Source organism: Suricata suricatta, chromosome 10 (genome assembly GCF_006229205.1).
Source record: "Suricata suricatta isolate VVHF042 chromosome 10, meerkat_22Aug2017_6uvM2_HiC, whole genome shotgun sequence".
In the NCBI taxonomy this organism is placed as follows: domain Eukaryota; kingdom Metazoa; phylum Chordata; class Mammalia; order Carnivora; family Herpestidae; genus Suricata; species Suricata suricatta.
Genome location: NC_043709.1, coordinates 19,296,254 through 19,314,047, shown reverse-complemented (window position 1 = coordinate 19,314,047; position 17,794 = coordinate 19,296,254). Strand labels below are relative to the sequence as shown.

The window sequence follows — 17,794 nt, the reverse complement described above, 5'->3', positions numbered from 1 at the left end:
CAGATGGACCCTCAATTACTGGGCAGTGTAACTACTACATCACTGGTCTGTGACAAGAATATTTATATGTGCAGCAAGGCAGTGGACATGGAGACATGCAAGGAAAGGTTCTTGAGAAGACAGTCTTAACCTAAGTCCCAAAGGATAAGGAACTGGAGGATGAAGTAAAGAAAGGAAAAAGCTTAAAAAAAAAAAAAGGCAGACAGTTGGCTTATCTAACTATAATCAAGTGGGTGAGGTAGAAATAAAAGCCAATGCATATGAAGACCAGTGGGAAAAAGCCTGGAGGAACCTAATACGATATGTGCTAACTAATCTGCATTCTGTCCTTGAGACTAAAGAGAAATCACACATGTACACATCTGCACACACACACAAATGCACAGATGACTTCTAGAAACATGATACTTAACCATTCCATTGCCTCATCAAGGCCAGTGCCTTTGGTTGCTGAAGTTTTGAATATTTGCCATTTTCGGTCCTTCAAAGCAGGTAACCCAAGTGAATTTGCCATCTCTGAGGGAGTCATGGCCTGCTCCATGTCCTGCTTATTTGCAAACACCACTAAAATGGCTTTTCTCAGCTCTTCTTCCTAAATGAAATAGAAGGTATTTAATTTTTTCTATTCAACTTGCTCCCTTCAGTTTGGGGGGAAATGCCAACAAATATTTTAAAAGTATATTTCCTAATTATGATTATATAATGTTCATCATAAATTATTTGAAGTTATAGAGAAGTATGAAGAAAAGAAGCTTCATCCATAAGCCTACCTTCCAAACATGATCATTGTTAACATTCTAGGTATTTTCTACTGCTTTCTAATTTAGATACTTATAGTTTATTAAGTAAATACATTTACACATTTAAGATCAATATGTTTACACACAGTTCTATACTCCGCTCTAAAAAAATAAACAATTGGGGCACTGGGTGGCTCAGTTTGTTACCCCTGCAACTTTGGCTCAGGTCGTGATCTCATGGTTCGTGAGTTTGGGCCCCACATCAGGCTCTATGCTGACAGCTGAGAGCCTGGAGCCTGCTTCCGAGTCTGTCCCCTTCCTTCTCTGCCCCTTCTCTGCTCACATTCTGTCTGTCTCTCTCAATAATAAATAAACATTTAAATGTTTTTGAAAAAAATAAACATTAAATCATGGAAATTTTTTGAAACAATCAAAATTTTCTCAAAAACAAAAAGTTAAGGGGGTGCCTGAGTGGATTCCAACTTCAGCTCAGGTCATGATCTTGCAATTCATTTGTTCAAGCCCCACATTGAGCTCTCTGCTGTCAGTGCAGAGCCCGCACAGCAAACAAAACATGTACCGCAAATAAAAAAATGTAATGGTTAAATATACTCTGCACTATGAATGCATGCACCATAAAATATGTAACTGTTCTCCGGAGATTCTTACTAGATTCTTTCTAGTTGACTACTATAGAAACCTAAGGGATACAGTTATTACACAGAAATATTTTTCTTTAACAAATTCTCTAAAAATAGAATCAGAGTATGAATTTTTTAGGCTCCTATTATAAATATTAATAAACTGCTTTCCCGGAAGGTTAACAATTTAGACTCCACCAACAGTGTATGACAGTACCATTCTTCAATGCAGCTTAGAAGAATTAGAAATATGTATATATGTATATTTTTCCAAACATAGCATCTCATTAAATTAACTCTAGTTATAACCAGAGTATAAGAAATGCAGTATTATTAGAATATAGTTTTCTTCTGTGCACTGTGGGTTCGTGCCTTTTGTTCAGTTTTCTATTTATTTGCAAAAGGTCTTGGATATGAAGAACATGAATCCTTAGTCACTGGTTATAAAGTTATGTTCTGGTTCCCTGCTTTATCCTAAGTTGTATTTGCAAGGTTTTTGTTTGTATTAATATAATTAAATCTATTTATTTTCTTTTTTAATTCCTTCCAAACCTTTGGTTTAGAAGGACCTTCCCTATCCAGAAATTTTAACCATATTCACTTACATATTCTTGGAGTTAACAACTTCCATTCTTTACATTTCATTCTTTACTCCATTTAGAATTTATTTTTGCATACGAAAACGGGAAAACTTAAACTGACTTATAATCTATAAGTTTCAATGTAACAGAAAATAGACTTAACTCATATTCTATGTGTACTTACATTATATATATTGATTGAAACAATTAAGTTACTTCCTAAAAAATGAATATTATTTTTAGCTCTTTCTCATGATTGTACAAGTCAAATTCTAATATCACAAAAAATGCAGCACAAGAATTATAAACTGAAGTTAATAATCCATTTCTTTTATGCAGTATTTTATATGATAAAAATAAATTATACCATGTGAATTACATCTAACAAAGCTTTTTAAAAATCCATTATACTAAAAGCAGTTAAAACGCTCCCTTAAAATTCTTTATATTTAAATATGGTCTAAGAAGCTCTTATGACAAATATGATATGTTGTAAAAAAGAATTAGGCAAAAGTTTGAAAACTATTAGGTCTCCACTTTATAACTCAGAAGCCATTAAGTCAGTAATCAAGATATCAGAAGTCTGGGGCACCTGGGTGGCTCAGTCGGTTAAGCATCCAACTTCATGATCTCACTCACAGTTCGTGGGTTCAAGCCCCACATCAGGCTCTCTACTGACAGCTAGCTCAGAACCTGGAGCCTGTCTTCAGATTCTGTGTTTCCCTCTCTCTCTGACCCTCCCCTGCTCATCCCATCTCTCTCCTTCTCAAAAATAAATAAAAACAGTAAAAAAAAAAGAAACCAGAAGTCCAAAGCATTCTGAGAATGCTTCTACCTAGGGAATCAAATGGCCTAGAACTTAAACAAACATTCATTCAGTGATTGGATAATTCAGAATCATAGTTTTGATAAGAAAAGGAAACTTACACATCTAATTTTCTTAAGCATAAGGCAATTTCATTATTACTTAAATTAACCATTAGTACATTTGAAAAGCTTATTTAACAATTGGAGTTTTTTTTAACTTTTGACTATTTAATGCATCCTCTGAATTCACCTAGCCAATAAATTTTTATTCTATAAACTTCAGTGAATACAACGTATTGAGTTTTTAGTAAGTGCTATACATTGTTCCAAACATTAGGGATATTAAGGTAAACTCAAAGAACTTACATTTTAGAATGGGAGATTTATATAAGTAAACAAATATATTTTAAAATTACAGAAAGAGGGGAACCTGGGTGGCTCAGTCGGTTAAGTGTCCCACTTGGTTTCAGCTCTGGTCATGACCCCAGGGTCACGGGATCAAGCCCCATGTTGGACTCTGCACTATGTGTGAAGCCTGCTTAAGAGTCTCTCTTTCTCCCCCTCTGCCCCCTCCCTAACTCATGCTCTCTATCTGTAGAATAAAAAATTTAAAAAGAACAACAGATTTTAAATTAAATTAAGTTAAATTGCATAGGGAAAACAGTAAGTGGCACAAAAAATAAAGTAGGATAAGGTGTTAGAAAATAACTGAGCCTCCTCTTTGGAGCAGAAACATGAGATAAAACACACCAAGAAGGGAGCCATGCAGATTTGGAGGAACAGCACTACAAGCAGAAAGATGAACAAGTGCACAAAGAGAGCCCACAACCAAGCGTCCAGTGTACAGGCTCAGTGTATGCAAAGAACAGAAAGGTCAGTAGGACTGAAGCACTGGAAACACAGCCAAGAGTAAACAATAAAGCCAGAAGAGATAAACAAGGGTCAAAGTTGTGCCAGAAACCCAGAAATTCTAAAACAAACAAATATGCTTATTATGAATACCCTTATCTGCTTCTTTAAGCTAATTTCTACAATTAGAAATAATTTCTACAACTAGAAATACAACATTGTATAAAAAGTACTTTTTCATAAAGAGTAACTCAGAATAGTTCCTTCAGTTTGGAAAGAGTTCAGTTCCGAGCTTTCTAGAAATCAAGGAATCTAGATTAAAGGAAATTACAAAGCTGGATTCTTTGGTTTTTGTTGTTTGTTTTTGGTCTCCATCCCTCTTTCCAATAGAAGTTTTTGAACATGAAATAATTTACATAAAAGAAAATGATACTAAAGGCATGAGGGAAAAAAATCCCTACTTTCCTTTTCATTATTCTTACGTGTGCTAACAATGAGATCAAGCAAATATGAAAGATTTCCCCACATTTGAATAAAGTTTTCTTACCTCCAACATGGCAACTAACTCTGATTTGGAAATGCCAATTCGGTCTCGGTCACAACTGTCTACTACATAAATGACTGCATCTGTGTTTGAATAATAACATCTCCAGTATGGCCTAAAGAAAATTCAGAAAGAAAAAATATTATTATTGGAAAGAAAAAGAACGTGCTATGTTAATTTGTGTGCTAGGACTTGACAATGATGGGGCTGGGGGACTCACATGCCAATCTTCCCCACCCATGTTACAATCAACACCATAGTGATTCACTGTTTCTGATGGATATGTATCATATCCTTCAGATGGGATGGGGGTGGAATGATAAACATTAAATCACAGGATCAAGGAGTTTCAGAACTTAGGTTAAGAGAAGACATTTATAATCAATCTAAATCACTAAATGTACTAAGATAAAGTTATGCAGACCTTATTGATACATCTTATAAATCTTTAACTAGGAACTTCTTAAGGAATACCTTCTTTAAAAAAAACTTTTAATATAATTTTATATAACAGACACTAAATTGATTACTAAAGACTTCATGAAACAGAAATGGCTAAAATTAGAGAGGGACTCAAAAGTGTTTCAAAAAAGGGGGGCCTGAATGGCTCAGTCGGTTAAGCATCTAACTTCAGCTCAGGTGATGATCTCGCAGTTTGTGAGTTTGAGCCCTGCGTCGGGCTCTGTGCTGACAGTTCAGAGCCTGGAGTCTGTTTCAGATTCTGTGTCCCTTCTCTCTCTGGCCCTCCCCTGCTCACACTCTGTCTCTATCTCAAAAATAAATAAACATTAAAAAAAATTTTTTTAAGTGGTTCAAAACATAAAACATGTTAGGGGTGCCTGGGTGGCTCAGTGGTTGGGTGTCTGACTCTTGATTTTGGCTCAGATCATCGTCTCATGGTTCCTAAATTGAGCCCCACATTGTGCTCTGCATTGACAGCATGGAGTCTGCTTGAGATTCTCTCTCCCCCCACTCTGCCCCCTGACTTGTGCTCTCCCTCTCTCTCAAAATAGATAAGCTTTTTTTTTCAATAATATTTTATTGTCAAATTGTTTTCCATACAACACCCAGTGCTCTTCCCCTTAAGTGCCCTCCACCATCACCACCACCTCTTTTCCCCCCTCCCCCTTCCTCTTCAATAGATAAACTTATTAAAAAATAAAACAAGTAAAAAGGCAGCAGGATATTTAGAGACTTTACTACTTATGCTTGAATATGGCAGGCACTACAGAGAGCAATCACTAACAGTCATCAAACATTCAGTTGCCATGCCAAGCACAGAATGCTAGGCAGGAGAATGTAGTTCCAGAAGGCATCTATGTTCACATTAACCCTAAATGGTAGGCTGAAAGGTATTTTTATAAAGTCCAAAACAGTCTTACTGACAAAGTGACTGACAAGAACTTAGTTAAAAATTTTTAGTTAAAAATTACCCAAGTAATTAGATCTTGGGATTTTCCTGAAAATTTTTTTTATTTAGGTGGTATCTGGAAAACTGGCTTCCTTAAATTTTAATTCAATTGAGAGACTAAATTTAGTTCTTGCCATTCTAAACTAGGTGGCGCTCATTTAAATTACAAAAGAACACATATTTTGGTTTACTGCTCTTCACTCTTAAAGGGTCAATAAATATTAAACAATACAAACTAATCTGGTCTTTGTACCATACCTGATACTTGTCTGTCCTCCCAAATCCCAGACTTGGAATTTAAGGTTTTTGTATGTTACTGTCTCAACATTAAATCCAATAGCTAGAAGAGAAAACAAAATCAGTAGTATATGTAGACTAATGTATTCTACCTTGAAAATATCCAATCTAATTGCATCTTAGCAATTAATGAATTACCACTGAATCACATTATTAGTTGAAATATTATTCCATTTAATATAAAACAGTTGTGACACACATACACATACACACACACACCATAAATTAGCAAGATCAGCACCACTTTCAGGTTATATAAGAATCCTCAGTTACCTCTGCAGATATAGAATTTTCAGCTTGGTGGGAATCCTACAATGTTAAACTCCCTATATAACAGGCATACAAAATTTTCCAGAAAGTTATGCATAGAAAGAACAGATGTAGATGTATTACAAAAAAAATGGAATTTTGATAGGTTGCAAATAAACAGAAAACTAAACCAAGACAACATTTTAAATTTCAGTGGTTAAGGATTCAGCAAAAGCTATATATTGCTTTATAGAAGCTGGGTTCTCTAGGGTGACAATCTCACAGACTATGCAGACTTCCTCAAGAGCTCATCTGTAATAAGGCCATGGCTGGGTGCTCAGTGGGGAGGTGTCTCATCTCTTCCCCCACCCTTTTTAGGTGGAGGTGTGGCACCAAATGGCTAAGACAGGATACTACTATTATCATTAAAAAGAATCTAAGGGAAGGTGGAGAGGATGCTGAAAAACTCAGATTAATAAGATTTTATAACCTTACACAATAGAAGTAAAAAATGATATAGCTATAGCTGGAAAATTTTTGTTTTAAATTTAAGTCTATATTGGTAAATGATGCTAATAAGTTTATGTAAGTATGCCTACCACAACTAAAAAGTACCTATAAAACACCAGAGTAGAAAATTAAAAAGCAAGCACATGATGTGTCCCTTAAAATTAGGTAGGAGTGTAATCACCATCTTTACCTCAATCACAAACACTTTTTATATGCAAAGGAAAAGGGTGGGCTATAAAGTATGGTCCCTGAAATGCAATCCACTGAGCTATGTGCACTGCAGGGACCACCCAGACTTAATCACTGCAGAATGGGCGATTTTTAGAAGCAAAACCAAGGGAATTGAAATTTACTGAAGGTGGCGAAAAAAAATCAGATGCCACAGGGTTTAAAAGGTTCTTCTTTCATAAAAGCTAGACTTTTTTCTCTTTTAATCTGGAAATTTAAATACTACTAAATATACAAATGCAAACCTTACACGACAGTGATTTTAGAGTGATAATTTAAAATACTCTGAGCAAACTGTACAAACTCTTAAACGTAGTTTAAGTATATTAATCTTCTCTAAGTCAATTCAAGCCAACAAGTAAAAAAAAAAAGTATAAATAACAGTTTTCTAATAATGTAGGACTATTTGAGAATATTCCTCTAAGATATCAACAACTGATTTAAAGTTGAGGTGTTTCTTCTCTTGATATTTTTAGGCACCTGATTAATTCAACAATCAATCTCTTCAACTCAGATCTTTAAAAGCAATGAATTCCTTAAGAGAAACAAATCTTAATTAAAATAGTAACAAATGGGGGGGAGCACTTCAGATGCAACAGTATCACTTAATACTATATAATACTTTAAACAGGTTTACAAAGTAGTTTATATATTTCACTTATTCCCCCTCAAAGTCAGTGGGTTTATTTAATACCTTCATTTTATCAATAAAGATACTAGTTCTCAATGAGATTAAGTGGCTTAAGTCTACCCAACTTCAAAATCCGCTTTAAACAGAATAACCCAGCCATCTGCAGGGGTTTACAAATTGCCTCTAAATTTATGAAAAATATTATCAATATTATGCCCACACTATAAGTTTACAAACCTTACTATATTAAAATTATCTTATTACATGAATTACTTATTCAGAAATAAAGTTATGTTAGATGGAAAACAAAACCCCCTACAATTAGTTTATCATACCAACACTTACTAGGAATCGTAGTAACAACTTCTCCAACCTGTAATCTGTACAAAATTGTAGTTTTTCCTGCTCCATCTAATCCCAAAATTAATATTCTCATTTCCCGGGTTCCAAACAGACTGGAAAAAATACTTGAGAAAAAGCCACCTGAAAAAAATAATAAAAGAAAAAATGTATTTAATATTTTGTGAACTAGGTCCACAGAACATTTAATCTCAACCTTTGTAAGCTACACCAGGGGTGCCCAGATGGCTCAGCTGGTTAAACATCAGACTCCTGATTTCCGTTCAGGTCATGATCTGAGATCCAGGCGTGTGAGATCCAGCTCCATGGCGGCCACCGCACTGGACCCGGAGCCTCCTTAGGATTCTCTCCCTCCCACGCCCCTCCCCTAATACTGTAATATTTTCAATTTACAGGTGCGTAAGTTTGCTCCCAATGACAGATACTATTCAACATCAAACAAGTAATTACTGATTGTCACTATGTCCTCCTGTGTCAGGAAGGCACAGAAGATATATTCCAGATGAAGAGAAATAGGATTGCCTTCCTCACGGAGCTCACTTTCTAATCATGCTCGCCTCACGACCCCTAAACACCAAAGGACAAATAAGAATGACAGGGGGACAATGAGACCCTCAGGTGTGAAAAGCAATTACTGTCATTGTACAGCAGCACCGTCGTAACTACCTTCCATCACTGAGATTTCTCGATAAGCAACAGAATTAGAAAAAGAAATTGAGACACAGAAGCCCAAAATAACAAAACCTACTTTCGGCAGGAAACTCCTTGAAAAACGTAACAAAGCTACATTCAATGTATCTTGAAATAGTTCCAGAAAGCTTCCGAAACGCGAGGTGTTGTATAACATAAAAGCGCGTGTGAACGGAGGAGAGCGGCAGTTACCAGACGCTGGGGGAGTGGGGGAAATGGGAGAGACGTTGAGGGCACAAACTTTCCTTATGAGAGGAGTAATTTCTGGAGACCTAATGAACAGCATGGTAACTACAATTAACAACAATGGACTGTATGTACACTTGAAACTGCTAAGAGCAGATCTGCAAGTGTTCTCACCACGCGCAAAGAAGGTAACCATGTGAGGTGTTAGGTGCTTGATCGTGTGTGTATACACATATATGATATACATGTCAAAACATCTTACTGTACCCCCTTAAATATATGCAGTTTTGTCGTTCATCCCTCAGGAAACTTGGGAAAAAATGAAAAAAAAATTATCCTTCCTCGCAGCAGGGCCTGCTGGTAACAGATTAAGGTGTGGATTCATTTGCATTGTGTTTAAATAAATGGTGGGCTAGCGTATTATTCTTTTTACAACCAAAGAAAGAGGCTTTTTTGAAATACATTTTTTTTCTTTAATGATTACCAGAAAAAAAGCACTTTGGCCCTTATCTGCCAAAAGCCATTAGAGAAGATTAGAGGTTACATTAACAATATAAGAAAAGTTGACAAGGGAAGTGATGCCACACAATGTATCGTTATTTGACAAAGAAATGGCACAATTAAGAACTGCGAGTCTGGAAAAACGAAGACACCACGGGCCAGAGAACCTGGGGAAAGTGTACCAGAAGGGGTGTGACCTGACAAAATCCATACTACCTTTTACACCTTAAAAAAAAACTGGGGCATACAGCAAGACGACTCAATCTTGGGGTTGCAAGTTCCAGCCCCATCTCGGGTGTAGAAAATACTTAGAAATAAAATCCGTTTAAAAAAAAAAACAAAAAACTGAAGGGAGTTTTGGGGAAAAAAACCAACAGGAAGGCGCCTGAGAGATTCCAGGGCAGGAAGTAAATCCGCCAGAAAACCGTAGAGGAATTAAAGTAAGCCATGGAATGTGCATCCATTTGGAGAGATCTGAGCCAGTTGAAAAATCTGCACCTTCATTGGGGCTCCAGCGGGGAGGGAGGCTTTAGTTGGTACTCGGACAACGGGGTTCCCTCAATCAGCACTCCAAATATCGAGATTAAAATTTCACTCACCGACCAGTTATGTATGACCAGTCCCCTCCCCATTTCCTTCTCCACGTTACTCTATTATCTACACGACAAGCGACAGCAAGCAGGACATAGGAAAGTGGGCTAGAAGACATTATGAGCAACTATTCCCTTTGGCTTTTTTAAACTGACGCAGTCCCAGCGACCAGGAAGAGAATCAAGCTTCTACTGTGGGGTCGTATCTTTCACGCAAGAAACCTCAGCGCACCTGCGACTGACAGGTTGCCAGGCTTCCCAAGACCAACCCTGACCCCCAAACTGAACTGGGTCTGAGAGGCCAGGGAAAAGTTCAGGGTCAGGGGAAAGGTCTCAGGGCCGGGTTCCCGGGCCGCGGCTCCGGGCGAACCTGCGCCGCCCCCCACCCCCTGACCCTTCTGGGATAAAGGGAACAAGAAGCCAGGGCAGAGGCGAACGTTCGAGGCAGGGTCCACCCCCACAGGCGAACAGCCATGGTGAGTTAAGTCCTCACCGACACGCGCCTGAAAAGCTGGCTACTCCAGGCTTCCCAGGCCCGCCCCTCTCCTCCAGACCCCGGCCCTCAGCCGAAGCCCTTCGAGCGCGCCCGGGCGTCCTCCTCAGATCCCTCACCCATGATGAGCCGCCTGTCCGCCCTTGTCCGCCGGTGGTTAGAGACAGGCCCTGGCCTCGGCAGCGACTCCTATTCGAGCCTCGGCGCCGCCACTTCTGCAAGCCTCGGCCTCCGGCTCCGACTCCAGCTCCGAGGCGGTTTCCTTGGAAGTCCGGTCCTCCAACAACTTCCACGTCGGACTCCCGGCGGGGGCGGGAGGGACGGGCCGCAGCGACTACGCGCCGGGAACGGCGACCTGAGCGTCCGCGTCGTTGCTTTCGACAAAAGTCTCCGGGGCACAAGGTGAAAGCCAAAGCATAAAAAATATTTCGGAACCCCCAGTTTCTCCAGCTTCTATTTTCTTGTGCTGAAAGGGCTTCCAAAATAGGGAAATTCGAATTTTTCTTTTAAATTCTAACCACCAACAGTGGCGAATCTGCAATGGCCTGGATGCAGCAGCCAGTCGACTGGTCGCAGGCGTCGGGTGCTGCGTGGCAGAAGTTGCAGGTCCTGAAGCGTCCTCCGGGGGCGAAGCACCTTTCCCTGGGTGCTTTCTACTGCACGGAACTAGGACTACGTAATAATAATAGGAAGAGCCCCGCGCCGCCTATGCGAAGTAGCCTTACACCTGAGGTTGCTAACTGGAGTATTTTGGTGTTGCAGTGGCATGCAGGGTCAAAGTTAGAGCCCTTCACTCCCTACTTACACCTAGTTCTGAGCACCTGACCACCTTTGTGGGATCAGCCGTGCGGATGGTCTGCTTCAGATCACAAGGACTAACGACTTGTTCCTTGCAGGGTCGTCAGTTGACAGTAATGCCGTCCTTGACAGGGAATTGTACTGGGAGAAAAGAAGCAGTTCTTGGACGATGGGAAGAAGGGATTCGCCTAGACTCAATTTTTTAAGGGTTGAGTGTGCGTGTCTTAATTCGTAAAGGTACACAGAAAATTAAACAGATCCATAGCCCGAACCCCACAGTTCTACCTAGACGTCACCATTGTAAACTCTTTGTTGGGTCTCCTAACAAATACAGTTTTTGCATATTATGTTTTTATTTATAATAGAGATTTTCTTCCATTCGACATAAGTTTACGGACTGATTTTTGTTTTTCACTTCAGTTTTCAGACCTCTTCAGCTGCTTAGGCATTGAACTAGAAGATTGCTCTAGCCTCCCTTCCCGATTTCTAAATTATAAATTAACAGAAATTTTCCAAGGAAAATTTGGTTATTTTTCTTTTAATCTTTGTTGTTTTGAGAAGGAGAGAGTTGAGAGAATCTTTACCTGAACACCTGGACCTTTTTAAGTCTGTGTGTTGTAAGCATTAGAATGTGCCAGCTGTTGGACTTCAGTGGGCTGGGATTCCACTCACCTTTTCCTCCTATTCATCTTCCCCTCCGTGTCTTTGATAAGATTAGGGGCTGCCACTTGGCAAGTCTTGACCATTGCTACTTAACAGTTTGTCCATGTCAGATTTCCAGTTAATGCACATAGTTCTCTGAAAATACAGATTCTTTTTAAAGAAGAACTAAAAGGAAGGGCACCTGGGTGGCTCAGTCCGTCAAGCATATGACTTTGATCAGGTCATGATCTCTCAGTTCTTGAGTTTCAGCCTGGCATGGGACTCTGTGCTGACAGCTCAGAGCCTGGAGCCTACCTTGAATTCTGTGTCTCCCTCTCTCTATCTGCCCGTTCCGGTGTGCGCACTCTTCCCCCATCGTATCAAAAATAAACATTAAAAAAAAGAACCAAAAGTAAAGCTATGCTGTAAATTTTATATATGCAGTGTATATTCTGAACCAAATAAGCAAATGAGACCTATATGAAGACACTGTGTGAACTGAAGTGCTATCTACAAATTTAAAAGCATTGTTAATACTATTAATGGCATGTCAGCCTTTCATAATTGTATTAAACACCTAATTATAAGTCACTATGGAAACAATAGTACAATAAGCATCCCCCTCTTGATTTTGGCTCAGGTCATGACGCCAGGATGGTGAGACTGACCCTCACGTCAGGCTCAGCACTAATAGTGAGTAGCCTGCTTGGTATTCTGTCTCTCCCCCCCCCCCCCAATCTCACTCTCAAAATAAACAAACAAACTTAAGAAAAAAACCTCTGAAACTGGATCAAAAACTTTATTTTTTACACTTTGACATTTACATTTACATACAAAAACATATATTTTATGTTTTTTACATTTATTTTTTACATTTAACTCTTTGTTAAGATTTTATCTCATTTCCCAGTTGCATCAAAAACTCTTCTCCATTCTCAGCAACATTTGACGTACAGAAAAATCCCCAAATATTAAGATGTTACTTTTAAATTTTTTCTAATGTAGATTTAGGACAAAGAAAATAACTTTTCTGACCACTTTCTATGTTCAAGGCCTTACACTACACCTGTGACATAGTCTAAAACAGTACCTACTCAAGGTTCCAACTCATTAACTCAAGAGTGTTTAAGTCCAAAAATTTAAATAATTTCACAAAGTGCCATGGCAAATTTATAAATAACAAAGCCATAAACAGCTTAGGGGAACTTAGCTAATATTTATTGGTGATATCATTCCACTTCTACTTCTCCTCTCTTCTCTCAGTTGTCAATTCCTAAGACTAGAGCAGTTACTACTTTCATAGGAACACAGTTTTCAATGTGTGAAGGTAAGGTGGTGAAAAATAAGATAACAAAGCTACACTTTTCTTCTCTTTTCTGATACTAACTAAAGACAGTCATTAGATAGGAACATCATTTTTAGGACAACATCATTTTTCTTTTTTCTTTTCTTTCTTTTCTTTTTTTTCTGCAATGCCCTTAATATTGGCCTGGTAGTACAGTTCCTGCTTACTAAAAAGAAATACTTGAGGAAGCAGAATTATAGCAGCATGCTAGAATTAAAGCTAAATATTTAATTGTAGGTCTATGGAATTTTATCTTCAGATGAGTGATAGAATTGACCTCACCTTTCAAATCTTTGCTCAAATGTCATCCTATTTAAAACTGCAACCTACCCAACATCCTCCTTATCTGATTTTTTTAAAAAGAACTTGACACTAAACATAATTTGCATATGCATTATGCCTACTATATTTTGTCTATTTCTCACTGGAATGTAACATCTATGAATGCCAATATTTTTGTTTATTTTTTTCACTGCTTTGTTCTTATACTTGGGCACTAAACGTATTTGTTGAGAGAATTTGTTGAATTATAAAAAAAGTTTTTAAGACCAATGTCATAACCATTAGTTAACATAAACATATATTGTGCAATATTATTAAAGTTGTTTCCCAAAATAGGCATATCTGAACCACCTTTCATAGTTTGATAGAGGCCAAACTATCATATTCAAATAAGAAGGTTTTGGGGGCACTTAGCTGGTTCAGTCAGCAGAATATCCAACTCTTGATTTCAGGGCTGTGAGTTCAAGTCCCACATTGGGTGTGGAGCCTAGTTAAACAAAACAAAAAAGTAGTCATGTTTGAGAAGAAGCCACCAGGTGGTGGTATTGCTTCATACTAATTCTCCATGGAATGAGATCAATTGGTCCAATTTATTAAAAGCTGATTGGACAATTTAATCCTTTTCAAATCTCATGGTTCAATTAATTAAAATTTTAAAAGTGAATGTTTTAATACAGTTCAGGCAAGCAATAAGAGTTCAAAACTCCTTTTACTATAAAATCACAATAAGATCATGTAAGTTTAGAATTTTAAAGCTAGAAGGAATCTCAATTCCTCAAAACCACCTCAATTATAGATGAAGAAGTAGAAACAGCCTAAGAAATATCCAGGACAGCAACCCTCATCATTTGACTTCCAGGCCTGGAGTAACTAGATTATGATGCTTTCTGTAACTGAGCCATGATCTATACATTTGGTAAACTGACTTTCAAACACATGACCATGACTCAAGAATCTGTAGTTTCCAAAGTTGGAAACTAAACGTTTCTGTATGTTCCATTACCTAGTGGAAGTTACATTTTGCTCAGATCTTATTCTATGAAGCAGAAACCTATGAAATATAATAAGCATATAATAAATAAAAGTTTCAGGAGGGCTTGCCATACTGTGTATTTATAATTATATTTTATTTTTTGTGTGTGTGTTTTTTCTTTTTTTTACTAGTTTATTTTCAAATTGGTTTCCATATAACACCCAGTGCTTCTCCCCCACAAGTGCCCCCCACCATGACCATCACCCCCTCCCTCCCCCCCTCCCCCTTCAGTCCCTGGTTCGTTTTCAGTATTCAGTAGTCTTTCATGATTTGTGTCCCTCACTCTCCCCAGCTCTCTTTTCCCCTTCCTCTCCCCATGGTCCTCTGTTAGGTTTCTTCTGCTAGACCTATGAGTGCAAACATATGGTATCTATCCTTCTCTGCCTGACTTATTTCGCTTAGCATGACACCCTCGAGGTCCATCCACTTTCCTACAAATACTTGTATTTTAAATTAAGGAGCATTTTGGGGTGACTGGGTGGCTCAGTTAGACTTCTGACTCTTGATCTCAGCTCAGGTCTTGATCTCAGGATTATGAGTTCAAGCCCCGCATTGGTCTTGACACTGGGCATGGAGGCTACTTAAAAAATAAAAATAAACTAAGGAGCATTTTGAAATCATATCTAGGTGTGTGATTTTCACAAAACAAGATATAGATTATATTTCAAATGTTTCCTTTCAATGACATGTGCTTTGCCAACATTGAAGAGTTTCTCTTTAAAGGTTGTTTTTTTAATCGAGATGTAATTCATATAAAATAAAATACACAATTTTTTAAATGTTTATTTATTTCAAGAGAGAGTGCACGCAAGTGAGAGAAGGGCAAAGAGGGAGAGGAGGAGGGAGGGAATCCCAAGCCGGCTCCGCATTGTCTGTGCAGAGCCCATTGCAGAGCTGGAACTCACAAACTGTTCTGAAATTAAGAGTCACTTAACTTACAAAGTCACTCAGGCAACCCTACAATTCACAGTTTTTTATATATTTTAATGTTTACTTATTTTTGAGAGAGAGGGAGAGAAAGAGAGCATGAACGGGGGAAGGGCAGAGAGACAGGGGGACAGAGGATCTGAAGCGAGCTCTAATATAACAGCAGAAACCAGATGCAGGGCTCAAACTCATGAACTGTGAGATCATGACCTGAGCTGAAGTCTGACGCTTAATTGACTGAGCCACCCAGGCACCCCTAAAATTCACAATTTTTAAGTGTACATTAAGTGACTTTTAGTATATGCACAAGGTTTGCAATAATCACTCAAATTTCAGAACATTCTCATCACCCCAAATAAAAACTCTGTACCCATTAAGCAATAGTAACTCCCCACTCCACCCCTCCCCTACCCTCTTATAACCTGTAACCCATTTTCTGTGGCTATGAATTTGCCTATTCTAGATATTTCATTTAAGTGGGACCATGCAACATTTGTCCAATATTTGTCTTATTTTACTTAGCATGTTTTCAGGCTTCATTAATGTTATAGTATTTATCAAATACTTCATTCCTTTCTATAGCTGAATAATCTTTGGTGGTATATACCATGTTTTGTGTATTCACCAGCTGTTGGACATTTGAGTTGTCTTCACTTTCTGGCTATTTGAATAATGGTGCTATGAACATCTGTGTACAAGTTTTTGTGGGAATACATGTTTTCAGTTTTGTGGGGGTATAAACCTAGGAATGGAATTGCTGAATCATATGGTAACTCTTATGTTTAACTTTTTTTTTTCTATGTTTAACTTTTTGAGGAACTACCAAACTGTTTTCCAGCTGCATTGTTCACTGAAACTGTTTTCCACCATTTTACATTTGCATCAACAGTGTTTGAGGATTCTTATTTTTCACAAACTCACCTACACTTATTTTCCACTTTTTAAATTCTAGCCCTCCTAGTAGGGGTAAAGTGGTATCTCACTGGGGTTTGTTTGTTTGGTTCTAAGTAGGCTTCATGCCCAGCGTGGGGCCCAACTTGAGGCTGGAACTTAGAACACTGAGACCAAGACCAGAGCTGAGACCGAGTCGGACACTTAACTGACACCCCTCCCATTGTGGTTTTGATTTTAATATTCCTGATGACAGGAGCACCTGGGTGGCATCCAATTTGGCTCAGGCCATGATCTCACAGTTTATGAATTCAAGCCCTGCATTGGGCTCTGTACTGACAGCTTGGAGCCTGGAGCCTGCTTCAGATTCTGTGTCTCCCTCAATTTCTGTCCCTCTCCTGCTCGCACTCTGTCTCTCTTTTTCTCAAAAATAAGTACACATTAACAATTTTTTAAGTATTCCTGATTACTAGTGATGTTGAGCACCTTTTCATGTGCTTATTGGCTATATCTATATTTTATTTAGAGAAATGTCTATTTAAATCCATTGCCTATTTTTAATTGAGTTCTTTGCCTTTTTATTGTTGACGTGCAAAAGTTTTCTATATGTATTCTGAATATTAGAACTTTATCAAATGTATAATCACAAATACTTTTCCAATCCTTTGAGTTGTCTTTTCACTTTGTTGATAGTTCCTTTGATGCACAGCTTTTAATTTGACGAAGTCCATCTTATCTATTTCTTCTTTTGTAGCGTATTTTTCTTTGCTTTGCATGTCAAATCTAAGAATCTACTGCCTAATCCAAACTCATGAAGATTTACACCTATATTTTCTCCTAAAAGAGAAATAAAACAAACACCCCCAAATCGGATTCAGTCTTCCAACTTCCCTATTTCTTTGCTCAGTGATTCAAATTCTATCCTGCCTTACCACCTCTGGCTAATACAGACTTGCTCCTTCTGGCCCTTCATTGACCTCACAGTGACCAAAACCTTCCCATTCTCCCTTTATTTCCTCCTCGTAGACAGTAGCCACTTAACTGATTCATCTTTTTCTCCCCACTCTCAAACATTACCATTTTGTATCTATTTAAGGTCTAGCATGTAGTAGGTACTCAATATATGTTAACTGAATAAAACTCATGTAATTTCTCTTTCATAAGCTTTTAAAATTCATTGCACAAAGATATAACTGTTGTTTATTTACTTTTACAGAAGACCGTGGGACTCTTAAGGGCAAGGCCTTCCTTACTCTTCTATCCCCAGTGCTGCCATGTCGGACTTCAGTAAATGTTTTTAAATTCATGAATGGAAGAGGCCTGAGTTTCTTAACATGGTATTCAAACATTTTCACAGTTTGATCCAACTTACTAACTCTCTTCAGTTTAGGCAAAAATTGTGAATTTAGGTGGGAAGGAGTGGACTCACTATTTCCAGGGCCCTCTAGATTTTGGTTCTAAAGTGAAGTTTCCCACTATTATCAGGGAAGCGACCTACTGCTCTGCGGTTCAGATTCCTTTGCAAAATGAAGGACTGGACTAGATTAGAGTTTCTCAGACTTTAACAT

The 17,794-nt window shown here is 38.2% G+C and overlaps 1 protein-coding gene across 1 annotated transcript; it reads right to left on the bottom strand.

The window, feature by feature from the left end:
• Positions 1-331: 331 nt before the first annotated feature.
• On the bottom strand, positions 332-10,653 carry ARL1 (ADP ribosylation factor like GTPase 1). Its single transcript, XM_029953640.1, has 5 exons — positions 10,428-10,653; positions 7,834-7,971; positions 5,832-5,913; positions 4,166-4,277; positions 332-592 (listed from the first exon to the last, which is right to left on the bottom strand). Exons 1-5 carry the CDS (start codon positions 10,429-10,431, stop codon positions 347-349), a joined length of 582 nt encoding a protein of 193 aa, XP_029809500.1. The 5' UTR covers positions 10,432-10,653; the 3' UTR covers positions 332-346.
• Between the last annotated feature and the right edge of the window lie 7,141 nt (positions 10,654-17,794).